The 27,946-nt window shown below is 40.7% G+C and overlaps 1 protein-coding gene and 1 long non-coding RNA gene across 7 annotated transcripts in view; one reads left to right on the top strand and one right to left on the bottom strand.

Moving 5' to 3' along the window:
* The window catches only part of TOX2 (TOX high mobility group box family member 2), a 254,047-nt gene that overhangs the window by 75,687 nt on the left and 150,414 nt on the right, over window positions 1-27,946 (bottom strand). For 4 of the 6 annotated variants that reach the window (XM_083618793.1, XM_083618790.1, XM_083618794.1 and 1 more), the window contains exons 3-4: window positions 22,375-22,620; window positions 17,467-17,529 (exon numbers count right to left, since the gene is read on the bottom strand). In XM_083618793.1, the coding sequence (XP_083474919.1) occupies window positions 17,467-17,529; window positions 22,375-22,620 (309 nt within the window). The remainder of the gene's footprint in view (window positions 1-17,466; window positions 17,530-22,374; window positions 22,621-27,946) is intronic. The other 2 variants (XM_083618792.1, XM_083618795.1) reach the window with 1 other exon arrangement.
* Window positions 8,249-14,436, top strand: LOC310765384. Its single transcript, XR_014549552.1, has 3 exons — window positions 8,249-8,355; window positions 10,463-10,616; window positions 14,256-14,436. It is a non-coding gene; the product is annotated as an uncharacterized lncRNA (long non-coding RNA).

The following is a 27,946-nucleotide window of genomic DNA, read 5'->3' as shown; positions in this document are numbered from 1 at the left end:
CTACAGAACTTGCCCATGCATAACTAAGTGAATTTAAATCAAGCTTCAATTGATGGAGTAGAAACTATTGTGGGCCTACAGATTAGAGGCCTGCTCAGTCAAATCCAAAGGCCTATCTGGTCCACCATTCTATTCTCATTTTGGCCAGCTAGATATCTGCCTATGGAAAACAAACAAGCATGTATTTGTCTAAACCCCTTCTAAAGCCATCCTACATCTTATAGGAGCAAATACCATGGTTTAAATTCTCTGTCCTGAATCTTCCAAAATTCAGCTGCATTGGATGACTCTGGGTTCCAGTATTACATACGAGGGATAAAAATGTATTCCTATCCATTTTCTCCATATCTTGCATAATTCTATACATCTCTATCATGTTCCCCCTTGTCTCACCTGTTTTATAACAAAAAAAGCCCCAACCTTTCCTCACAGGGGAGTTTTCTGAGATTTCGCCAGCCCTACAATATGCTTTTTGAGGTGGCAACCAGAACTGGAAACAATATTTCTAGATTTCCCCTCATGGAGGAGGCACACGAAGGGTCTCAGATTATGATTGCAGGGTCTGGGGAAAAGTGGTCCTTGAGGTATTGCGGTCCTGAGCCTTTTAATGCTGTATAGGTCAAAACCAGCACTTTGAAATGAACCCAGAAAGTAATTGGCAGCCAGTGCAGTCAGGCCAGGATTGGTGTTACATGCTCAAACAGCCTTGGCCCAGTGACCAACCTAGATGCTGAATTCTGAACCAGCTGCAGTATATGAACTGTCTTCAGAGGCAGCCCCATGTATAACACATTGCAGTAATCTAACCTAGTGGTTACCAGAGGATAGACTACAGTGGTACCTCTGGATGCGAACGGGATCCATTCCGGAGCCCCGTTTGCATCCGGAAGCGAACACAACTCGCGTCTGCGGGTTGCGATTTGTGGCTTCCGCGCATGCGTGTGACGTCATTTTGAGTGTCTGCACATGCGCGAGTGGCAAAACCCAGAAGTAACGCATTTCGTTACTTCCGGGTCGCTGTGGAGCGTAACCTGAAAACGCTCAACCTGAAGCATATTTAACCCGAGGTATGACTGTACATAGATCTCACTTGCCGTTTTTGTTTCCCTTCTGACTTTTGAATTCATAGTTCTTTATTTTTTACACTGACATCTTTAATTCATCAAATCAGTTATCTCAGCCAATATATGATATGAAGCTGATAGCAGTGGGGGGGGGGGGGGAATCTTTCGCAGTTAGCACAGAAATTCATCAGTAAAAAAAAAGAGAAAAAGAAGCAGCCTTTATCTCAGAGTTAAATCCAAGAGTGCAAGGCACAACGCACAAATGTGGGGGCAAAAGGATTCAACCATACGCTAGCCCCTCGACAGCCTCCACAAAGGTCTGGCTCACGTGCAGCACCTGCGAACACAAGGAAGGGATGTTGGCAAGAGCTGTTTATCTCTAATGACACCAAAGGTGTATAACAGCTGGCTGGAGCAGGTTGCAGGCCAGTCTCCATCTATAATGAGAAATGCCCACTGCACTGAGAGATAAGTGAGAAGTATGACACTGGCAATTTTTATGGATGTTGAAGAATTGCAGCAATACAATTCCTCCCTTCTCAGTGACAAGCCAAACAATGTCCAAGGTGTAAAAGGAAGGTTAGTAATGGGATTCTGTAGAGCTGAGCCACAAAATATGGCACTGCATTAACCTTTATAAGCAGCAGGGCCAGGGAACAACATTTGGATGCATTTCATTACTGATTGGCTGCCTGTACGTGTTGCATGTGGAACATTTTCTCTCCCCGCTGCCACCTCTTCTCTATCTCACTTTCAATTTTTCTCTAAGAATCAATCATCCAAAAAAAATTTTTTGGGGGTGCCATCTCTTACTAGTCAAGACAGGAAGGTCCGGAGGAGATTTTAAAAATAAATAAATTAGAAAGTTTTCTTGTGTACATGTAAAATATGAACTAATATTCTTTTATTTATAAATACAAAATGATACCAGTTTTTTTATATATAACTGCAATCACAACATGAGCTGAATTATAGAGGTGCAGAGTCTAACTGTCCCGGAGTACATGCAAATTGTAGTCAGGAAGCCAATCAAGGTATTGACATTTTATTTTATTTTTGCTGTGAAACTTATAAAGATTTGAAGATGTATTTCCCCTGAAAAGAAACTGGAATCCTGATGCAATTCTATTTTCCACTGGTGCAATGCTTATTTCCCCCTACCAAAGTCCTCACTATGATAAATACAAAACAAATAATAGGGGGCAGGAGACTCACTCCCCTCCCCCCTGTTCCTTCAATGCAGAAGCCTTTGCTTCCCATTAGAACCTACCCTTCAGAACACCCAGAGCACATTCACAGGTGCTCACAGAGTCCTTTGAAGTACTCATTACATAAAGAAGCATTTTGCAGCCTATTATTTTTTATTGTAAGCACTATCTGTTATTTGCCTCTAAAATGGATCACATTTAAATAAAAAAGGCTTCTTCAGTGCACCTACACCTACATCTCTGTGTAGTCATCATAACCTCTATATCTGAAACAAAGACAAGGAAATTTCCATTCCTTTGAGCTCTTTTGCCCAAAGTGCATCTTAGCAGCCATTCAAAGGCATGGCACTCTGTCTGCTTTTCCATCAGGCACTATACCTAAACGAATGGAATTTTTCACTTTTTAATAGTTGCCTTATTTATGCAAAATGTTTTCAAAATGCAATGTTATTTCTGCATAAATTTCCATTAAAACAAGTCTAGGAGCTGTTGAAGCACAGCTTTTGAGCTGAAAAACTACAATTACGTATTATTTATTGCTAGATCCAAGTTGAAGAGGTGCTAAGAGTTGGCAATGTCAAGTAAAGGCATAAATAATCTTCAGTTGAAACAATTAAATACCAACTGCAGCATGCTTGCAGGGGGGAAAAAATCTAAAATATAGTCCTTCTCTTTATTCAAAGATCACATACCCTTTATGAAGTGTATTCCAATATTTGAAATATTCTTTCTGGTCTGGATCCAGAAAAGATGGAACAAAACTCTGCTTGTGTTATAGGACTTCCCTGGAGTTCTCCCCCCACCCCCACCCTACTACTGCCCTTGGAACCCCCAAAGGTCACCCTCTGAATGGTGGGCAAACATTATTCAGTACATAATATTAACTGGGATTCTTTTATTCAAGACTCACGGATACAATAATTGGAAAACTGCCAACAACGTAGCCAATGCCGTCAAGGTTGCTCAGATAAGCACCCACATTTGCTGCCTTTTCTAACTGGGAGTACCCTAAAACATGTTAAAAATATGTAGGAGCCACTCCTACATTTTGCTCCCAGTGATCTTCCATCTACTCAAAAATTGGGTCCTCACGTGGTCATTAGTTTCAGCCCTGGTTGTTGACAGCCTAACAACTTTTGCTGAAGGAGCAGAGAGTGGGAGTTCAGAAGCCAATTGGAGAGATCAACTGCAGGCAATTGTTTAGATAAGTTGGTTCCAAGCAATTTAGGTATACCAGCATCCTGAAGTAGGTCCCCCAAAAAATGGACAGCCAATGTAGCTTGTATAGAATAGGTACAATAGGATCAGAAGACCCAGCTCCTACAAGTATCCTTGCCGCTGTATTCTGTCCCAATTGAAGTTTCCAGACTGTCTTTAGAGGTTGCCATAGGTGGAATACATTGCAGTCATTGAGCCTGGAGACAACCAGTAAACAACCCAGATAAAGCTGACTAAAAGCATGGTTACTGCTGACACTTGTGTTTCCATGGAAAGCACAAGCTCCAGAAGCACTCCTAAGCTATAAATTTATCCCTTGTCGGAAGTGCAACTCAGTCCAGAACGTGCAATAAACAACATCATCCAAAGCAGCATACTTTGGAACCTTAAAAAGAGCTTCTAGGGAAACTCTTGGGTCACTGGGTAGTGACAGTCTCTGCTAGCTCTCCAAATTTATTCAGAACTTCCCATCTCTAATTATTTGTACCCCAAGGCATGTTGTTACACTGAACAACAGTACAAGCTGTCTCTATACAAGTGAAAGGGTGTACACGTGTTAATTTGTACAGCTCAGCTGTTGCATACACAAATTGCGCCTTCATTGAACACTGCATCTGAATAACTGTTATGAATGTACCACTCAATTATCAGTGTACACAGACTATACACTTATTGAATAAACACCCCCCCCCCATTCTTCCAAGGGGCATTTCAGCTACATGACACAAAACAGTGAGATAACTGATGAATGAGTGATTTGCAAAAGGTTGGCAATTCCTGATATACATAGGTGCACAAGTATTTTAACATTTTTTAAAAAACAAAAAACAAAACCCAGATGGCTTCTATATGCCACAAACATACTGCACTGGACAGATTCACCATCCACTTTTTGCTGTTCTTCTAAAGCTCCACCATGTTGACTTTCCCCTGCTTTAGTAGTTATATTTGCTACAGCACTTGTAATTTATTTCTACTTTTATTTATATTACATCCTTTTATGAAAACCCAAATTTAAAACATGACATAAACACTGCACACATCAACTAGGATTGTTATTATCTGCCTGATGTAGAAGACAAAAAAAAAAAGGATGACGAAAATAAATCTTCAGGCTCCTTTTGCCAAGATTAAGTGGCATTTTTCAGCAGTACAAAGCGTACATTAAAAAATAATTTTCAGAACACGATATCCAAGGAGCACTTGGGAGAGCAGAGCCATTACAGAGAGTTATACTGGAAATGTGCCTTAACAAATGCTATTATTATCTTGTACCAGTTCAGCTTCCCAGGATTGCATCGTGACTTCTGAGCAGATTTAGGAGTGATTAAGTTTACTGTGCACAAAAGCCAGCTATTTGGCAAACTGTCAACACAGCGTAATTGATATTTTAATTACGCTACTAATACATACATGCTGCTGTTCCCAACGAACCTCCTCATTGGTGTTAGACAAACAGCTTATTTACGGCTCTGATTATTGCTCCAAAGACGTTTTGCATTTATAATCAGTAATATTTTAAACTGCTGGGGGGGGGGGAGAGAAACCCAACAACACCAAATTGTTTTGCAAATGTCTAATGGCAGGAAACACCAAGCACAATGCAAAGGAGAATTATTGTTCCGCTTGACATGTGTTTGGTAGATGAGGCACCAGGCAACAATATCTACATTCACAGCACTCTGCAGTTGATTTGTTTACTCTGATCAAACCATATGTGGAAGCCCAGCTTTTAGTTCAGAAGACCAGAAGAAAAGTGACAGGCAAGGAAAAATGAGGAAGAAGAGCAAGAGGAATTATTAGTGCCTTAGTGTGATTCATGTATGATGGGAGATTGAAAGGGAGGCAATCCTTAGTTGGCATCCATCAACACTGCTGAACTGAAGACGTTAATTTGCCAGACATATGGCACCCCTTTGCATTACAAATGTGCAAGTCCATGAAAGAGAGACAGAGGGCAGCTTATGAAGAATGCTCATCTTGATCTTCACCATCCTCATTGTGCTATAGAACAGATGAAGCAGCATATAGCTTTCCACAAACACTTTCACAAACACCCTGCAAATACAAAAAATAAGAAAATCCCCCTGCCAGTCATTTTAACACCCCTTTTTGAAAGGGCATAAATGCAGGGCTGGTCCTACATTTAGGCATAAGGTGAAACACATCCTGGGGGGGGGGTGTCAGAAAACAGCACTGTGGAAGTTAGAGCAATATGGGCCATTTTGCCTGACCTGCCAAGTCTTCTTCAGACATTGAGTCGGGGCGCAGGGACATTTTGTCATTTGTCTCAGGTAAAAATATTGGGTCAGATTGATGTTCCCAGAGGGGTGGGTGCTGCAAGTAGTCTCACAGGTATGTGATGGGAAATTAAAAGCAATTAAACTGCCAAACAGAGAGCACCCAGCCTGGTTGTGTTATCATTCAGATGCCATCCCTCTTCCCTCTCCATCCAGGGTGAGGGCAATCTGATAGCATTGTTTGCCCTCAGGGATATCATCAGGTAGCCTAATTCTAGTGGTATGTGGCACATAATAGTCTTATATTCATTATGTGCTCTCTGATTTGCCTGGCACTTTCATTATACTCCTTTAAGGCACCAGGAAAAAATGTTCCTCTTTAACCAGGCCTTTGGTTGATTGACATTCAATGCCCTTTTAAAATGTGTGTGTGTGTGTGTGTGTGTGTGTGTGTGTGTGTGTGTGTTTTGGGTTGTTCTTGTTTTTATTTTGGTTATGTATTCTGTATTTTTATATCGTGATTTTATCCTGTGAACTGCCCTGAGACCTGTAGGTATAGGGCAGCATACAAATTTAATAAATAATGATGATGATGATTGGCTGGGCTCATGCAGTGTAGATGAAAGCAGCTTTAAGTGCTGCATACTGGGGAATGCATGAGACTGCTAAGATAGGTTCTTTCCAATGGATTTTTCACACCTCTTGGGAGCCTGCTTTTTCTCATCAATTAACATTCAAGTGGTAAAATTCAGCAAAGCACTAGGCATATATCCCACAGTTGTCTCTTGATTAAGTGTGGTTACAGAACCAAACAGTACAGAACAATTACAGAGAAATGTTTATCTTGTACCAAAAGTTTTATCAAGCTGAGTCAGATTCTCAGTGGATCCAAATATAAGAGTGTAGATATAGGCTCTATTTTTCTACCTCAATTGTTCTCAAATGGGAGCTGCAGGACACCAAAATAGAAGGGTAGAATTGTTATGTAGGCAGAGCACCCAGATCCCCATCCTCCAGCCAAGGTAAGACCTGGGAGGGTTAATTGCATTGTTAGGCTTGTTTCTACTGCCAATCTATTCTCCGCTCCCATTTCAGCACTGGTGCTCTCTCCAAGGACATCATAATGAATAGTCAAAGCTGTTTTAGCTGCCAGTATTAATGAGATCTTCCCTTTGTTTTTTGGCTGTCATTTGTCCTACAAGGGAAGCATGATCTGGTCAGTATGCTACCTGCTGTTACTTTAAATCAATTCAGAGAGTTCACAGTGCAGCCCATTGCTGAATGATTCAAAGTGTATGGCATAGACATGTACTAAGGAGTACGTCTCACTGAACTCAGTGAGAAAGCTGTCCAGCTACCTCACTGCTCACCTCTAACTCCAGGTTACTTTTGAACAAGTTTAAATTGGACCCTTCCAATACAGAGGATAGTATTCAACTAACACATCCCATGGGTGTAATGATTTCTCCTTCTCACTCTTAGCATGCCCCACACCTTCTCCAAATCTGCTCCAGAGGGTTGGGGGGACCCTAGAACAGTTTTAGGGGTGCATGGGGGAGCAATTAACATTGGATACAACCATGTGGAAGGTGAGGTGATCACCTCAGGCGGCAGGATCCACAAGAGCAGCAGATCCCCTTCTTCACGGTGTAAATTTTCACTCTCCTTCCTTGGAGGGGAGAGGGGTCATCTGATCCAAATCCCTGCGATGCAGGAATCTCAACTAAAGCATCAAAGACAGGTGACCACCCAACCTCTGTTTACAAACCTCCAGTGAATCAGAATCCACCACCTCCCGAGGAAGTCCATTCCACTGTTGAACATCTCTTACTGTAAGAAAGTTCTTTCTGATATTTCATCAGAATCTCCTTTCTTGTAACTTGAGGTCATTGGTTCAAGTCCTAACCCCCAGAGCAGGACAATCCCAACGGCAATGAATCTCAACAGCGAAGGCCATTCCTAAGCAGCATTCTGGTCTTAAGAGTGAGGCCTATAGAGCATCTTCTGTCACCCATTGGCATTCCCTACCACCAGGCAGAGCTCGCTGAGAAAGCTTTGAAGAACCAGGTAATTACAGAAGTGAGCTAAAGATTCTAGTATCATGTCCCAGAGCCGCAATCAGAAACTGAAGTTTTTAAGAATAATGTTAAGCTACCCATTGGTTCCTGGTAATATATTAAATGTGAACATTTATGTGTGCTGGCTTTAGTACTTCAAAAATGAGGTTGTGAATCAGGCCACAGGCTCTTTTTTGTGCTAGGAAGCTGCCCACTTTATGCATTTAAAAGCTAAAGCCAAAATTGCTTGTGTTAGTCAAGGTTACAAGATATTGCAGAGAGGTTCTAATATAGAGAGAATAGTTGAATACTGTTATTTTCTTAATGCCAGGGGAGTCTATTGCATATCTTTCAATAACTAGACAGGCAGCAGTGAACATTTTTGTCAGAGAGCTTTCCATCTTGCCGAGAAACGTAATAATTTTATTTTTATTATTCCAGTTTTTAAAACTGCTATCACATGAGATTTCTAAGGGAAGCTTTAAGGATTCCAGGGCAAGTCTCATCATAAGGGGAGTGTCCAAGCCGAGCTTGTTTGGTTCTGATGCAATCAAAACAGATGCAACAAGTTATTCTTTTTTCTTCTTCTTAAAATGCAAAATAATTTCTTCCTCTTGCGCCCTTGCGACAAGACAAGCTGCTAGGTCTCATCTCAACACACATGCCGGACAGTCATCATTAATGAAGGAAAAGGCTAAAATTCTATGATGTTCGGCATGGTTTTGCGTAGCACAATTTTGTTGTTCCTTGCCAACTTCCAGTGGTGAATGTAAATTCAAACCAGTTGGTGTGTTGCTGGTTTTTTGTGGGGGGTTTTTGTGAGTGCAGATTTACTTATGGAAGATTCCGTGAGGATCAAAAGTCTGCACCGATATTGATCCCATAAGTAATAACAGTACCTGTATTTTTCAAACAGCCCTGGCTCATACTCCTTACATTAAGGTAAAGGGAACCCTGACCATTAGGTCCAGTCGTGGCCGACTCTGGGGTTGCGGCGCTCATCTCGCTTTAAAGGCCGAGGGAGCCGGCGTACAGCTTCCGGGTCATGTGGCCAGCATGACTAAGCCGCTTCTGGCGAACCAGAGCAGCGCACGGAAATGCCGTTTACCTTCCCGCTGGAGCGGTACCTATTTATCTACTTGCACTTCATGCTTTCGAACTGCTAGGTTGGCAGGAGCAGGGGCTGAGCAACGGGAGCTCACCCCATCGCAGGGATTCGAACCGCCGACCTTCTGATCAGCAAGTCCTAGGCTCTGTGGTTTAACCCACAGCGCCACCCACATCCCCCACTCATTACATAGGGACACTCTAAAAACAGGCCCCAAATAATGTTGACAAAAGCCTATCTCATGGTTTATGAAGTTAGAACTCTCTGAAAGGACACTAACACACACAGCTTGAACACACAGCAAAGAATTTAGAAGTAGCTTATTTCAGCCATGTATAGTTGTGGTTGAGACTAAGGATATATATTTTTTAAAGGCCTTAAAAGCAATTGAATGTCATCTTGCAAATATCAGCCTGGAGAAAAATGTTATGAACAAGTCATTGTACACCCCTAGGATTTTTATTTTAAAAAAGAGGTTCCAAATGAATATGCCACATTCATTACAATGAGAACATGAGTGGGGGCTGTTCAATTAAATCTCATAAAGGAGGGGAGGAAGAAACTTAAGAGAGTTAGCAAAGGTAAAATAATGTTCATTAAAAACAGAAAAACAACCTGGAAAATCCTTTGTATTCAACTTCGCACTCGTACATCATAATGTTCCAGTAAAAGCCCATTTTCCCTTGAGATAATAAAAGAATTGAATTTTTCCTTATCGGTCATCTATTTTTCTAGCTATAGCTATTACTCCCTCTCTGCAGTTGCTAGGCAACAAGAAATATTAATAGCAGCTTTTATTAGCTTAGCTTTAGCAGCAGAGTACCAGAATGAGAAAATGGAAAACATAAATGTGTTACATAAATCTTTCAACCTTTCAGGGTTTGTGTTAGTCTCTGTTTTCATAATGATTTATTGAAGTGATGGTTCATTTATGAGAAAAAGGAGTGTGAAATAAGAAAACGGAACATTACCCTGAAGGACTGTTTGAAAATAAATAATTATAGGAGGTGAAGAAAAGCTGTTTAAAACCATTTCTCTGAGTTTTATAAAATTTAAAAAGACATATTTCTTTCATTTATTGCCTTTGAGAAAAACACTAGCAAAGGATTGCAAACAGGCCTCCGATTAATACGAAAAAAGGCATCACATGTGATTGTATTTTGATTATTCCTCACCATGGACTTATATCAGGGAATTTAGTTTTTAAATAGAGACCCATTAATGAGCAGAATTTCAAGCAAGTCATAACCAAACGCATAAAGATTCTATTCAAATGGAGGGGAGCTGACTACTGCCTTCATGGGAATTTGAGATGCTTCAAACTCCTGAACACTTTTCAAATTGCTTGCTTGTCCCCATGTCAACAATGTCTGCCGTTACGTCTGAAATGCTCCAATATTTACCTCTGTTTATTTTTGTAAGGCTGCTAATTTGGAATTCAATTTGTTTTGCAGCTTGATTTGAGTGGCTTTATGCTTTGCTTTATTGCGGCAGTCGCCAGCAATAGAGGCCTGGGAAGTGTACTGCTATATTTAAATGCTAATTTATTTCTCATTGCACTTCACAGGTGTTTTTAAACATTATAACTCAGGGAAGCAGCAACGTTTTGGTTTCTGCAGAAGGATGAGAATTGTTGTCAATGCTGCCTGGATGTTGTTCTTGGGATGTTCCGGTTTATTTTTTAATTTCGAAACACCAGCAAAATGTAAAAACAAAACATAGTAAGTAATGTGCCAATTTTTTTAAATGAACATCGTAATAAATTGCTATTTACAACAAAAATATCCTAGGCACTGTACAATGATAGGGGTGGACACAATTCCTTGCCAACCAGCTCATAATTTTAAGGAAAATGAAACGAGAAGAGGGGACAGATGATTTGTTTACACGTGGCAGCTGTCACAGACACTGCTTAAAACTCACCACAGTGTGATTCTTAACAAGCAGTAAGGTAGTCCTATGCAGTTGCACATGGACTGAACACCACCACAAATGTCTGAAAGGTCAGGTGTGTGACAGCAATCTAATGCACCTGAATGGCTTAAAACATGATAGCCACTATGTGGTGCAACTCAGTGGCTTCTCTGTTGTCCAATAACATGCAAACTAGCCCTCTTCCCTGGGGAAGATATAATGCCAACGACAATTTTCTGATCAGAAATTACCCCTGAGGTTCCTTCCCACTATACCTCTCTCACCCCTGGGTTGGGAGATAAGTGTGACCTTCGTGAACCGTGGCTTTGTTTCTGGAGTTCAGAAGGCCCTTTAACCATGGTTCACAGTGATCCAATGTAGGCCAGGGTTGAGGGTGAAATCACAAGAGAGTGGCAGGAGACCTTCATCACGTGACTATCTTCAGACAATTCTACCTTTGAGTGCTGCTAGTTCACATAGAGGCATAAAATACTTTGATGTGAATTGGCCTATACACATATTTCACCCACACTGTTCAGCTGCCATTTTCCAATGATGGTGACACCATTTTCATTTGATACTTTGGGGGGAATGGCTGCTTGCTCCTACTAGGTGGAATCTAGGTACATGCAACCTGAGTGACATCATCTGTATGCTTCTCTCTACATTGGCTGAGGCTATGCTAGTGATGGACAGGTGTTTGGATAGGGTAGTGAAATGAAGGCTAATAAACTGAAGTTAAATCCTGACAAGATAAAGGCACTGTGGATGTCATGCCCGGGAACTAGCTGCATAGCCTGTTCCAGATGTGGTTCATAATAGGAGGGTCCTCTCCAATCCAGTGGTCACTAGGGGCTCAGGTGGCCTCAGTGGCATGGAGTGCCTTTTTCAACTTTGGCTTTTTCACCAGTAATTATTGTTCCTGGGCAAGGATAGTATGACCACAGTGACCCATGGTCTGGTTCCCTCCCAATTGGACTACTATAATGAGCAGTGTGTGGAGCTGTCCTTGAAGACAACACAGAGCTATTGTGGCAGAATACAGAATTTTAACCCAGTACAGTCTGATGGAATCATATCACACTGTTTCTTTTGTTGTTGTTAACATTACACTGACTCTAAAGGAATCACACGGCTTGTCTATTTGCTTCTAAGGTGAATTTAAGATGTTGGTGCTTACGTTTACAGTCCTAAACAGCCCAAAATACATAAAAGGAGCAACCTGTCCCTATTCTAGACTATTCTAGAATGAGGAGGTTCTTCTCCATGCTCCACCAGGCTAGAGTCTTCTCTGTGGTGGCACCCTGACTGTAGAATGCCCTCCCAAATATGACTGGTGCTTACATTGTTGTCATTCCAGCACCAGGTTAAAAATTATTTATTTACCCACATATTGTAAATTGATGGTTATATAGCAATCTGTTGTTTTCAACTCCCTTGACTTATTCTGAGTGGTGTATTTTATTATTTTAGCATTGTTCATTTTATTATTTGATTTATGGGGGGATATATATATATATATATATATATATATATATATATATTGCAAAGCAATAGATGAACTATAGAATAATCTCCTGAATTATTAAAGCCCATTAGTAGCAACATTGTAATCCCGAGTTCTACTCCCCACTCTTAATGGATGATTCACGTTACCTTTTACAAAAGTAGGATGACTCTAATGATTTATTCCTCTGCTTGGCTTCATGAGTGAAAGTACAGTGTAGCATGCACGGCACAATCCCTAACAAATCCATTAGCACTGGGAATCTTTGCTGTCTAAATGGTTTTGCTTGGGTTTGGGCAACATGGCTCAAAAACTTGCTGTTACAGACATGTTATTCTCTCTCAGTCTGAATTCTCGATCTAATATTACTGTCCTGCCTTACAGAGCGGTGAGGGTGAGCAATATAGTTTTTATGCATCAGTTGTGCTATGGATATGATCAACAACAACAAAAGTGATGTAAAAATTTACCATGCAAACTCCTGTGTCTTAGAGAGACAGCTGAACACCTGGTTTACTTGGAAGTAAGTATGCCAAGTTAGTTCTAATGAGAAATCTCCAAGGGAGACATTATCTTTATAATCACATTATTGTGTCAAGGCCTGAAATGTAACCAAGGTAATACTGATTTGTGAACCCAGCATTTTCGTATGTTAAGCAAAATGCAAATAATGGACAGAGAAAATCTGCAGTGAGGTCAAAATGGAAAGAGTGTCCCCAGTGTACATGGGTGTCCCTGTCAAAGTTTCAATGAATGTAGCATTTTGATCCACATTCAAATCCAACAGTAGAAATCCAAGAAACTCCATGAGTCTCACTGACAACAGTCAAAAGAAGGGTGACTGGCAAGAGCTACAAGTTTTTCCATCAGACATCAGTCTGCATATCAGTATTATGATTTGCATTCTTCTGGTACCAAGATCAAACCCTTAAAAGGATCCCAGGTAGTGTAACTGGCAGAAAGGCCTCTGCTACAGGCCTTGGAGAGCTACTGTGTCAAAGCATGCAGCACTGGTCTGATTATTATATGGTAAGTCCATACGGTTGGAAAGGCTAAGTGATGCCATTGCTCTGAATCTTGCCACACAGTCTGCCAGCTGCTTCCCACTTCCCTTTCTTCAAAGAGCCTGTCCCCACCAATGCAGATCCATTATTTGAAAAGCAATGAAAATTTCAGAGGCTTTCATTGACATATGTGGATTTCTCAGCAGTTGCTGGTGTTTGAAATTGATTGCTTCAGAATCTTGTATGGCAGAAGTGAGAAAGACTCCCACAGCCACTAGTTTTCTATTGAATCCATCAATGGACAAATAGGATGAGCACAGGTGTGGGCTGTGCTGAGGTGCAGGGTTCACTGTTCAGAGAAGGTGCCCCCACCTGATTTCCTGCACCTCTCCTTTCAAGCCACAGCCCATCCCATTCAGCTGAGTCCTTGTTCCTTGGGGAGCCTTTTCAGGGAGCACAGGGTCTGCCGGGCAGAAGAGGCAGGAAATTCAGCTTCCACCCACCCTTTTCTGCAGGCATATCTCTGATCAAAAATTAAAATCAGATTAAATCATGTGTTCACCAAAAACACAATACCAGAAGGTCTTGCAAAATCTTGCAACATTAAAGAAGAATACCAGGTTTCAGCTTTATGTGCCTCTGGGGATTTATACCTGTAGGGCAGCCACCAGGAATGTTTCTCTACGAGCTCTTGTAGTCTGCCTTGCACTGTTACGGCATGAACACAGGAGTATGTGCATAGAATTCTGTTGTGCTCATGGGTTCTCTAAATAGGACCACTGTCTCAAGACCAGCTTGGCCCACTATCGAGCATGACAGGAAAGCTGTTTGCACCACACTGAACGTTCTCTCATTCCGGCTGCAATCTGTCTTTTGTTTCTGACAAATGAATGTATTTCCAAATTCCCCTCTGAAAACCCATTTCTCGTTGACAGCTCTTTAACCCAGTCTGCTCAATAGATGCCCCCCACCACCTCGCCTTTCGCACAGTCTGTCTCTCAGTGCTGCTTCAAGTTCCTCGCCAAGATGCTGAAAAGATCTCCCTGCTGTATCAGTGCTAAAGATAACGCTCTGATGATATTATTCCTGTGAAATGAACAGTTAGAAAGTGCTCAGCAACCTTCTGGAGGCTTATATCTCTCTGCGTACTATGAAGGGGCTAGGGAAGGGAAGGGAAGGGGGGGGCTGCCTGCTCAACTGAAAAATAAAAGCAATCCATCACATTGGTATGCAGTTTGCTTTTTTCTTGCCCCATTTTGTTAGCTACCCCTTCTTTTACCCACCTTCATGTTTCTTATCCTCCATTCCTCCAACTCACTCTTCAATGCCTAGAAGATCTAACAAGGCTTCACCCTTTCCCCAACTAACTCCTGGTTTTAAGTCTTCTACCAGGGCAACTGAGGCTATTTCCATCTCAAAACCAGGCCAGAAATCAGACTGGAACAGATGTAATTCATCAGTCTCATCGAAAACTGCCTGGAGTTGAAATGCTACCACCCACTCCGACACCAACTCAATAATGGTTAACTGGCCACTAGGTGAAGGTCATCCAAAACAGTGAGTGCAAGCCAGATTTCTTCAATTGGTTCAATTTCTTCATTGGTTAACCAATGGCTCTTTCAAAATGGACAGATTCCTCAGGCAACTCTTCCACCCAGTCTGAGATATTCTCAGCATCTACAACCTCTCCCAACCCTCACACCAAACAATGAGAAGATGGAGTCCAGGGCAGGACATATTGCTAACCAGTAGTGTAGGAAGGGGGGTGCGGTGGGTGGGTGTGGGCCGCCTGGGTGTCATCACTGAGGGGGGTTACAAAATGGCAAAAATATGTGTTTTTAAAATAACAATAAAAACTGGGCTCACAACACTAGGTGAGGTGGGGGGCACAGGGCGCCACACCGCGGGACCTGCAGATTGCCTGAGCCATGCATCTCTCCTGAGGGGAAGGTAGCGGGCAGACTGCCTGCAAGCTCCATGCTGTTTTTTCAAGCAGCCCACCGCCTTAGCTACCCTACAGCTGGGGGAGAGGCTGCAGAGAGGCTCCACACAGCGCACCCTGCCTTGGCTCGCCCCGCTCCCATGGGCAGCTTGCCCCACCCCCAGCTGTAAGACACACTGGAGCGGCTAGCTATGCCGTTGTTGCTAACCATATAAAGTATTAGTAAAAGTCAAACAATGCCTGATCAAAGGAAGCATTTAAATTGGTGGGACATATTTCCATGTATCATGTTTATGATGGACTTCTGTCAGCCTTGAACTGCGGCTGAATATTCTGCCTTCTTAATTCTGCCCTAGCTAATAGCTTCTTAACACTGACTCAACTGCATGTTTCCTGTGCCTATTTATTTATTTATTTACATTTGTTTATTTATTTTCTTCCATTTACTTCTTCATGGGACCCAAGGAAGCATACAAGTAGTTTCTAGGCAGTCACCCATCCAAGCTGTGACCAGACCCAAACCTTCAGCAAGGTGATTGCTTGGTGTGCCTTCAGAACATACCCTGTTTCTTTGACAAAGCAAACTGGTTCCTAACACTCATCAGATCCAGTAGTACACTGGCTTCCTCAACCTCGGCCCTCCAGATGTTTTTGGCCTACAACTCCCATGATCCCTAGCTAGCAGGACCAATGGTCAGGGATGATGGGAATTGTAGTCTCAAAACATCTGGAGGGCCAAGGTTGAGGAAGCCTGCAGTAGTAGCATCACTACTACTCACAGCTGCTTCCCACAGAGACCATTTGTCTACATGGTTGTAAAACATTTAGCATGGCATAGTTTCTAGTGTAGCATGTGAGGCTGTTCGTAAAAAAATTAAAACATGTGTGGGCTCAAAATAGCCTCCTTGTCTCTGCAACAGCATCCTACATCAGCTAGACCCCAAGAAGAGAAAGGAACACATCAACATCTGTGGTTATACCTCAACTGGTAAATTTCCTCCTCACTTTGTTCTTTCATAATGAGAACTTGGTGTACGCAGGTTATTTATAGAACCAAAGTTTATTTTATAACCAACGCAGCAGGATGTGGTCTAACTATTGGCCACACTCCCTTTGCTTTTGCGAAGAGAACATTAACTTTTTTCATATCTCACAATCAGTGGGGATGAAAGGAGAAAACGCTTGACAGGTGCAGAGAGGGCAGAAAAAAGGGAGTATGTAGAACCTTTAGTCTTAATGGAGTTTGAAAGTTTCAAACTCAAAAAAGCATTTCATCAAGTCATTCAGCAAAATATGCATTGGGTGCAATCCATCAAGCACTGTGGCTACATATTGTCCAGTAACTTAGCTTAGGGTTTATATGGGACCAGACACAACTTCAACTGAAGTGAGTTGGGGGGATGGAGTCACAACAATAGTGCTTTGTGAATCCAATGAATCCACTGGATACTTAAAAACACAATCCTATGTTTGTTTACTCAGAAATAATTCCAACTTTATTCACTGTAGCTTTCTTGCAGATATATGTTTGTAGGGTTGCAACTTTAATTTAGCCATGAAATCACAGTCCTACAGAGGCTTATTTGAATCATTAATTTCTTATACTTGGACAAGCTTTGGTCAGTCACTGGAACTCAGTGGCTCCAACAAACAAAGATCACAACTGAATATCTAAAAGCAGTACAATTTTCAGTTCTGAGGAATTACCCATGACCCTGATACTGAGCTACTAAAAATTTGTCAGTTTCTTCCAAGCCATAGTTAAGCTTCCTTGATCATGTCATAACATGGTGTTTGGATTGAGCCACTGCCTTACTCTGCATTTCAGATGTTTTCCTTATGTGCTGCTAACTCTAAAGCAGGAAGTAGTAGTTCTGTTACAGGATACCGATATTTCATTGAGATTTTTTCCTCTATGATTATAAGGAGAAGAAGTTGTGACTTTCTATATATTTTAACAACAACAAGTTTTGTTCTGCTTTGTGCACTTCTAACTGCTTTCAGCTTTCTGTCACTAGACAAAAAAAACTAAGAATAATACTGATTATCTAGTAATCGGAAGCGGTAACTCTTAACATCATGAAAAACAGACATCATGAAACGAAAATGGAGGTTAAGATTAATTCTCTGCATATGGGTATGTTAAATTAAACATAACTGCACATATGCATGGAGTTAAAAGCTCCATTTCTGAAAACACTTACCACATGCTGCAAATAGTTACTCCTGTGCAGTCCCATGGACCTCAGTGGAAGGCAATCTAATGACTAAAGCAACAGGGTTGGGAGTTAGGGGAAACAAAGAATCCATTCCATGCTTTGCCAGTGAATCATTTATTCATTTATTTATTTGTTCCCCAGCCCTTCCTACGTTTAGGGCCACTAGAGTCACATGGGCTCTCGCTGTCCTGAGAATTAGTTATTCATCTGTATACAGTGTTCTGAAGATTCCTTGGATAAGAGGCAGTAATGAGCAGCTGCACTTGATCTCCTTATTTAAAAACATGACCGTACAAGATAATACCCTCTTGTTGATCCTAACTGATAACATATATTTGTGGGTGTGGTTTTTGTGTCAAATCACATTGGGACTGGGGGAGAATTCGGAGTACAGGAATACATTTCGATCACCTTGTCTTTGTCTCCTAAACTTCTAGCAATTAAGAAATTTCTCTTACACTAAAAATATAAACCAGCATAATATTAGTATAACAAATGCTAGCAAAGTCTGGACAGAAACAGAGAGTACAGCACAAATTACCCTAAACAAAAAGGGATTGCCAGTTAACAGTCTAGGAATACCGTCTGTCACAAAAGGAGAGAGCAGCTACTGTTTCTCTTGCTATTCTCATCACCCTGCTTCTTTGCCCACCCACAATGTGACAGAACAAAACTTGTTCTTGTTTCACTAGGCAAAAGGGGAAGGTTTTCACAAGAAGTGGGTGGGTTGGGGGAGCAGGGCAGAAGAAACCTTGGCTGCATCCTCCTTATCAGCTATGGGGCTGTCAAAAGAGTCATGAAGTTCCCCCGGGTTGCAACCTGGCAACTCTACAAACAGAAACACACCAAGAGTTCTTCTACCTTTGGTTTGGATTGGTTATATGTGAGGTTTGACACGACAACATTTGCTTTTCTATGCTTTGGTTCACACCATCCAGCTTTTATATATTATATTTTATAAACATATACACATGTCTTTTGGGGTATGTTCTGTGTATTTAATACTGACGTTTCTTATACCTGACTTGGGAAAATAGATTTTGACATATTGAACACTTTAGGATCTTTTGGGCAAGGGATTGGGCAACAATAAAATGGAGACAGTTCACTTCATTGTGGCATTGCACAAAGAATTAGGGTCTGGCAGGTATAAGCTGTTAACAGAGACAAATTTTGAAACCTGTTTGTTCTGCCCATAGGATTTCATTCTCCCTCCTGTGCATGCAGACCTTTCATTAATGCTAGTTGAAAACTGCAATGTATTTAACTGGGATAGATGCTATCAAGGCATGAACATATGGCAGAGGTACTGGGAGTACATGTCAATGGGAAATAATGCCTGAGTCGCTGCGACAGGAGAGGGCCTGAAGATCATTTTAATGGCAAATGGAAACTCGAATGTCTGACAAAAAGGTAGAAATGTTTATAATTTTGGCTTAAAACAGAAAGACAATTCACTTCCTCAGTGGCCTTTTTGCTGCTCAGAGCCTTGGGGATATATCATGCTTCCAGAGGCCTTCATTTAAAGTGAAACACCCTCCGTTGAGAAATGGATGAGAAACTCGTGACTTCTCCAGATTTTTCCTTTCTTTTCGTTTTTCATTTTCATTACAAGGGGGAAACAAATCTTAATATCCCTATTCTACGCTTACAGCACACTAAGCCCTCTTCTTATCTTCCTGCAGCTCAGTCCTGATTTATTGTCATGATGCTGCATTTGTAAAACAGAACCATAAAGTAAAGAAGAGAACATTTCCCAAGGACTACTCTAAAATAAATTATTTCAGATGTGTAGAAGCTGCTTAATAAATCCCGCTATTCTTGTTTCTTTGGGTATTTTAGAAACTGATTTATAAGTGCAATATCTCCTCTCAAAAATGAGACAATCAACGCAGGATAAAATTATCATGTTATGAAAATAGGGGTCAGGCATTGGGGCTGCACTTTAAATTAAACTGAGGGGGGAAATATCTTTCATATGAAATTGACTCTTTTGTCTCAGAAATGAATGTTTTAATCAACTCGGATGAAGAGGAGCCCTAAAGTAATGTTTGATTTCATACAAGGTGCCTGTTGGTTTTGAGATAGCCATGACAAGGAGAGGGATAAGGTGAATCCCCTCATATTAAACACACACAATAAAACACCCACCACAAATTTAGGGGATGAGGGTGAGAGGGTGGGGCTGAGCTTCCTCCACTTCATGCACTATTGTCTCCTATAAAGTCTACTTGCTTTCCAGAGTCTGAGCCCACACCAGAAAAAACAATTGGTTTTTAGATAAGAGGCTTGTATAATTGCCATTATATTAACTGAGCAAAAACGGTTACATCTGTATCCCACCTTTCCTCTAAAAAAACAATGTTATCCTCACAAAGAGCTGGTTCAGATTTACCACTAAACCATCATCTGCATTACCCAAAACTTCAGCTCTAAGCCATGATTTGTGTTACAGATATACAGGCAAACCATGGTTTATGTAGTTTCCCTCTTCCCCTCCCACTTTCCTTGACAATCACAGGATGCCAACCGAATGACAACCTCCAAAGGCAAAGCAACAGCCCAAACGATGGTTTACTGATTTACATGTAACAACCAAACCACCATTTGCCCGAATTATGGGTTGACAAAGAGTTTCAAACCATGGTTTCAAGTTTGGGATTGGCAACAACTCACAAACGATGGTTTGTCAAACGGTAATGATTCAAGCATCACAAACCACTGTTTGGCTTTGCGGAGCATGGTTTATAACATTATGTTTGAACCATCTCATAAAGTAATTATATAGGAAATTCAGCTGAGAGATAAGTGATTTATCCAAAGCCAAACAGTAAACTTCATAGTCTGGTAGGACTTTGAAGTTTCCACATTGAAGCCCAATACTGAAGCCACTACACTAAAATGCTCATCAGGTGTTAATGATATATATATTTTAAGGTGCCAAATAAACACTACCATTTATTCATGATTTGTTGGCTGATTTCCTCGTCCCTATTTCTATATACTTACTTTTTATTTCAATGGATAGCATTTTAAACATTTGTTGTAAGCTGCTTTGGGGCTAATATTGTTGGAAAGATGGGATATAAATGTTTAAACAAATAAAATGATGCATCCAAGGAAGCTAATGATGAAGGAAATAATGCATAATCTAATAAAACTGCACAGTGAAACCGTACTGCACATGAAACCGTAACTGAAATTAAGGCAACATGGATTTTTTTATTTTCAATTTTTTGCTTCCCATTACAAATTCACCTTTGCTCTGTGCAAACACTTTAGACATTCTCTCCCAGATCTAGCTTTTACATACTTAAGGATTCCACCCCCTTCTGCTATTTTATGCAAAAGAGTAGCATAGACCTTTTAAAGTAACACAATAAAAGGTAATAATTTAAACAATTCTGCATATGCAACAGGCTAGCAGACTGGAGACCAGACTCTGCTTCCTCAAGCAGGGTTTCCATCAGTTTAAATGTATTATTTGTTTACTTACTTATTTGTCTATCCTGCCTTTTCCTTCTAAAATTGACTCAGTGGAAGCTGGTGGTTTGAAAGGGGGACTAATGGGCAGCTCATTTGACTTTTCTCATTGATGACTTTCTTGTCTTTCTTTCTACTTTTCTACCTTTCCTCCTTCTACCTTTTTCTGGCTCCTAGGCTGACCGTACATCAGGGATGGAGGAGGACCATACAATAGACAATCATTTACAGGAAAAGCAAGTTACTCTTTGCTTGGGCCCATGGAGGCTCATCCATGTAGCACCAAACCATGGTTTGGGCATTACATGTGAACACTGCCTCTGTCACTGAGATTAGGTACCAAAAGTGGACAAGGTCAGGAGAAACCCCAATTTTGCTTCAGCCAGTTAGGTGTTACCAAATGAGAGGTGACAGAATGAGTGCATGAGTTTTCCTGCCTAGACTGCTTCCCTCTTCCATATCCTTGTGTAAACAAAAGGTGAGCTAGAGGAAAAGATCAAGGACAGACTCTCTCAAAAGGGTTTTTTTATATAAAAAAAATTAAGCTATATGGATGATCGCAGACATAAAGCTTGGTGGTCTAACACTGGGCATTTACTTTAACGTACAGAGATGTTCACTTCCCCAAGCATAAAGTAATGTGGATGGATGTGGTGGTATTTATATTTCCACTAAACATATCAACAAAGCAATGAATGGGAGACTGTGGAAGATCTCTCCCTGTTTCTACAGATCAAGCCACAACACACAAGAAGAATAAAGCACGTACATGCAAGTCCCTAAAGGCCCAAATCAATATGTATGGCATTATATACACAAAGAGTGAAACATAAAACCACCACATGAATACATCTTAGTCATTAGCAGGGCTTAATAAAAAAAAAGCAAGAGAATTTCAAGCCAAAAAAGTGAATAGAAAAGAATTATGAGCGTGACCAAATTGCTATAAAGGAGTCAACTGTAGAACTTTCAGTTCTGGTATCTAATTCCCTAAGGTTGAAAAATGATTGGTGGTAACTCACTTTATTCGATTCCCCTGTAAGTCATGCTTACCCATGAATGTGCTTCTAAATTCAGTCTTTTCATAATGAAAAATAAGTGATACAAAACAGGAAAAGAAAGTGTATTTTTAGTAGGCCAGCAGAATTGAAAGGCTCAATTATATAATGCAGGTTATTAACATATACCACAAGACTCTGCCTACAAATAAGCATTTTTATTCTGCATAGTCAAGAGTATTATGAATTCTAAAGCTATCAATTCAGAAGGAGAAGCTGACCTAGTAAAAGCTATTCCAGGTATTCCATGACCTGGAACCAGCCTAACAGGACTTCAGGTACCAACAGGATGCTAATAGAACACACCCAAGGTGTAAAATGAAACACAAGTAGAAAAGGAAAGGTTACTCACAGTAGGTAGCTGACTAGAAAGAAGGTGTCCATCTTGGCTCAACATGTTAGATACCATAATGGCTGGGAGGTCCATATTCTGGTAGGAGTATGCTGGTATCAGGCTATTCGGAGGGAGACTGTGGCACAGTGAATGATATCCAGTTTCATGATCCACCAAGTGAAGGAGGGAAGGGTCCGGGAGGTTAGGAGGAGTAATAGGAGGGATTTCATAATCTTCATTATTCTCATTCTGACCATTGTATGTCTAAAACAAAATTGAAAAAAGACATTCTTATAAATCAGATCTCGCATTACATTTATCCAAAGCCTTAACTGATAGCCACAGTTATACAGTCTGCCTACCTTCTGCAAAAGCTATTTTAAGAGCTCAAATAATTTGAATGAACTCTTTACATGAATAAATTTATTTTTTAAAAAACCACAACATACAAGAATAGAGAATTTGTGTGGTACAGGGCAAACTCACACATTGCCTATTTACGGGATAGTAAGTCTCACGGAATTCAGCGGGGCTTATTGTCAAGTAAGCATGAAGAGAACTACAGCCTAAAAAGAAGAAATGTGTGTAGACGAAGAAAACTTCTTATAAAAGAATGCAAAACACTACAGGCACATTCATTCACAACCAGTCAGAAGACAGTAAGGCCGGTTTGGTGATATATCTATGCTTTACATTTTGAAAATTGAGCTGGTATTGCACCACTGGAATCCTCATGGTAATACAAATGCACTTTAGCACCGGGGAACGAATACTGAAGGAAGTTGTGGCAAGGGAACAAATTATGACAATATTAAAAACAATTAAAAACAACTTGTATAACTGCATGCAAGATGGCATCTCGTTGCCCCCATCAATAGCACTATAGCTTCTCCAATATGGATACAAAATATAAGCACATAAAGATTGCCCTGTCCCTTTCAAATGAGGTAGCAGATGCACATGACATGAGGATCTACTACATTCATTTAAAAATAAACACAGCACCATCTTCAGGCGGAATAACTCAGCTTGCACATCAAAGCTCTTGTGCCCATAAAATATTGCTGGATGAGTATACTTGTGTTCAGCAGGGAAGCATAATGATCATGATGCAAAGCAACATCTTTTTGATGTGTTTGGTTCCCACACAGCGTGGATCAAACTCCTGTACACAAATTAATGATTCCATCCAAAATTAAAGCAATACCACTTTGACTCCACCACACATGCACTGCCACAGGTTTAGGTTGCATCTTAATTTTTGCCTAAGTTGCATTCCTCTTCGTAATATAGTAGATTATACATTACAAATACTGTAAAGCTACATTTTAATTTACTCACACTCCAGTGAAAACCTCTGTCTTCATTCCCACACATACACCAAGCTTCTACATAGGCGAGCTTCTCTACTGACTACAATGTTGGCGACCTGAGGTGGCAGCAGCTGAAAAGCAACTGAGGTGGTGGAGAAATTCCCCCACCCCGCAATGCTTCAGAAGCACCAGAGATATGCAAGCATTGAGAAAGAACATGATTGTTTACCAGACAGTCTCCTTAGCACTGATGTAAGCAGGGGTAGCCATCCAAAGAGCAAATCTGCGCAAGCACAGCACTGGCAGCAATGCCCACTTCCCCCATTGGTATGGAGGAATTCCCAGTCTCCTTTGAGAGACTGCTCCTTTGGCAACCAGCAGTTGCCAGCATTTTCACTTAGCAAACTATATCACCAGCCATTGCTGCTTGGACATATTCAAATGCAATGTGAATGGAAGGGAAAGGAAACTGTTTCATACTTGGAAGCTCATTGTATGGATTCTGTATACCTAAGGCAGCCCTAGATCTCTTACGCTTCCCTTTTTCTGTATCCTTATTGCTTATTTCATCATAGAGGAAGAGGCTGTATGAAAAAATATTTACAGAGGGAACAGAGAACACTTGTACATAATGATTGGATACATAAAGTTGTGTTGATGCCCCCAGTCAAGAGCAAACTTTTGTATTTCTGTAAGGGCAATGGGGAAACCAACAGCATGATTTTAACCTACATAAGTCAAATGAAATAATGGATTTGCTATCTATTTCTCCCCCAAAGCTATTTGCTCTGGCATCTTAAAGCATATTACAATCCCTCATAAGCCTGATCCTGCCTTTCCTTTTGATCTGCTGCCCTTACATTGATGATGAGAATGAAGAACGCAAGCTGAATCCTCAGTTTATCTTGACATTCGGAAAGGGTTGAACTGCTATTTTATGACAGATTTTGAAAACCCTTGCTACAGAGCACCACAGCCCACTGATTCAGTTAGTGCTTTTATAAAGCACAAGAACAAAGATGCAAGAAATGGCCATTTTGTTGCTGTTGTCATTGTTTAATTAATGTAGGGGGTCATTCTAAATATGCTTCTTTGCTATTCAATGACTTGGACTGGGGCTATGATACACTAGGAAAAATACCTGGCTTTCTTAACCTCCAGGAAAAAACAAAAACAAAACCATAATATAATAATATAATATAATATAATATAATATAATATAATATAATATAATATAATATAATATAATATAATATAATATAATATTGTAGGTGAGATACAAGGGGTCTTATCTGCTTAGTATCTTTTACTTGTTCAATGTCCAAACACTATCCAATCCAACTATAACAGGATGCTACTCTTGTTCTGCAGCAATTACTGAATCACAAGTGTATTACAAGCCAGAGGGTCATGCCAATTTTGTACATTTCTTTGCATGTACATCAACTTAACTAGATACATGATAATAATGTGCCAACTCTATGTCAAACTATAGAATCCAACCCTATGAGATGCATAAGGTTGTATCCAATACTACTCTAGTAATTTCCGACCTTATGTTGGTCTATGATTCTTTACTCTTTATATGTTTTCATATAAGGTGGAGAAAAGAAGGGGAAAGAGAGGGTAAGAAAGACAGATTATTTTTTGAAAAGTTCCAGCATCTTAATTACCAAGAGTTAAATGCCTTTACTGTAAATTTAGCTTCAATCTTTGTGTCCAAAATTCAGGGCAGCATTCAGATGGCACATGGATACCAAAGTATCTGACAGACAGACCACAACTGAATATTTAAGATACCCAGTGTAAGCAAAGTTAAACAGCTTCTGAAAATAGCTATAATCTCAAATATACAGGCCAGTTCCTTTCCCGTAAAAATCTGGAAGCCAGCAATGAGCAAGCTGCAAGCAGCACTGAGCATTTTCCATGTAAATGTCCACCACTGCTTAAGTCTATATTTGACAAAGGAACAGAGCTGTGTTTGCCACATCCAGTAGGCTGGAGTGAAACAATTGCCTCTCTGTTCTGGTCTTATCAGAGGGCTGCACAATGCCACTCAGTTCATGGAGTCAGGCACACAGGAGATGCATTGGAATCACATCCCTTTTCCTTCTGCAGAATGAACTTGCAAAAATAAAAAATAAAAAGGAGGGATGCATAAAGTGAGGGTCAGAAAATTTTTGAAAATGGATTTTCCTCCCAAAGCTTTATTTTTCCTTGGAAATTTTTCCATTTCATTAGTAGTAACAAAGAGATATCACGCAGATGAATGGTCATCAGCATATGGTGCACAGTTCTTTGAGTTGATTGTCAAGAGTTACTTTTTTATTTCTTAAATGTAAACATACCTAAGCACATGCTGTTGTCTTAATTTTTTTTCAATTATTCCAATAACAATTTCTACGCAATTTAACATTTCAGTTGCATTAAGTGTGCTTTCATTCTTTACCTCAAATATATCTGGTCAAATACCCACAAAAGATAAATGTGGGTTGCTTTCTTTAGCTTTGTTTGCTCAATGCAAATAAAATAAACAGGGTCAATTAGATCATGCTCTCTAGGGTATCAGAATTTTCCCCAACATAAATTACCATATGAAAATCACCCTGAAAACATTTTCCCTAGGAAAATCCCCCTAAGGAAAATTTCGAATTCAGAGTTTTCCAGAAAACCCACAACACTGGTATATAATGGAAAAACCATTGGAGGGGGAAGGAATTACATTACTAATCAAGACTCCCTTTTTCCCCACCCCCCCAAAGACAAAAAGCAATGGGACAGAAAGACAAACAGTTCCCACAGTGTTTTTCTGGTGGCTCTTCAGTGCGGGTCTTGTATGCTTGATGTCTCCCCTTTTTTCATTCAGACAGAAGTGTAAGGTCATTAGTTCCAATCACTAGGGCTGAGTGATGTCAACTTTCAACATCGTGATGAAAAGCAGAGGGCGGAACAAGCTGCATTGGCCCCAGCCCCGCAAGGCACCGGGGGTGAAACCACCTCAGCTCCCTTGGCAGGAATAGTGGTCATTTCACCCTGGTGCCTCACAGGGCCAGGGCCAACACAGCCTGTTCCTCCCTCTGCACACTGGGTGCTGGCAGCAAAGGGAATCAGGTGCAAGCAAGCTCCACCCATGATATACCACCAAGTGAGGGCACCATCACACTCTGGCCCTTAAACTGCTCCTGGGTGATATATCAATACATTGCCCATGTCTACCAATGACATCAGAGGGATACCATGTCAGTTTCTTTTCAATGGGGTGGCTCCATGTTTATCTATTCATGGAATACCAAGACATACAAGTAAAGGCAGCCACACACATATACACCTGTATGTATTTTGGGAGGGGTGTGCTATGCACACACAAAAGTCCAGAGACTCTCACTTATTTATTAAAAATGCCTCTATGTCGCCTCTCTGAGGCTCAAGGCACCTTTCAACAATAATTAAAACCATAAACCATAAAAATGCAATAAAATAAATAAATACCAAACAATAAAACAACCATTTCTGGTAGCAGCAGCCGTGCAAAGCCTTAGCAACAAATCTTAGCAGTAGCAGTACAAAACCTCATTAAAACTCAGCCACCAAAAGCCTTCCAGAAAAGATGGATTTTACATCCTCTCCAAATGGCTATCAGGCACCCTTGACCTCAGTCTTATTTGGTACAAATCCCTTTTTACACCAGCTTCGGAAGCCTTTTCTGCATACGATTACAGACCTTAACAGTTTCCTCCAGAAGGAAGAAGAGTAGTTAGAACCTGCTCAGAGTAGCTCATTGCTCACAGAGCTTGTTGCTCAGACTCTAGGCTTCTTGCTGTAACAGCAGATGACAGATCTGATCCTGGAAATTGGGAAAGAAGTCTGCTTTGCTCAGCGGCAGCCATAACTGCAGCAGAGAAAGTCTGGCCAACCAGGGTTTGCCAGGAACTCTCAGTGAAATTTCCCTCAGTTCCTCTCAGTTGAGGTGGGGATAGGTAACTCTTTGCAACACCTGTTAAGACATTTGAGAAACAGAACCAAGCCAGTCATTAGGGTGCTCAGCTGCAAAGGTGGATGAAGCTCTTATGCCTATTGTGTTTTGCATAAAAGGGGAGCTGCTGCAGACTGTCCTATCTACAGAGGAAAGAACAGCTGCTCTTGATGAAATGTCCCATTCTAAGTAACTGCTAATGGTACAGGACGCCTGTCCTGCTTTGCATCTGAACACTCCAGATGCCATGCAGACAGAATCTTGCCCAGATCTTGCTGTTACTCAACATCTTTGAAAACAAACC

Source organism: Podarcis filfolensis (assembly GCF_964270895.1).
Source record: "Podarcis filfolensis genome assembly, chromosome: 6".
Taxonomy (NCBI): Eukaryota; Metazoa; Chordata; class Lepidosauria; order Squamata; family Lacertidae; genus Podarcis; species Podarcis filfolensis.
Note: the sequence above shows the minus strand (reverse complement) of the source record. Positions and strands in the feature narration are given on the sequence as shown.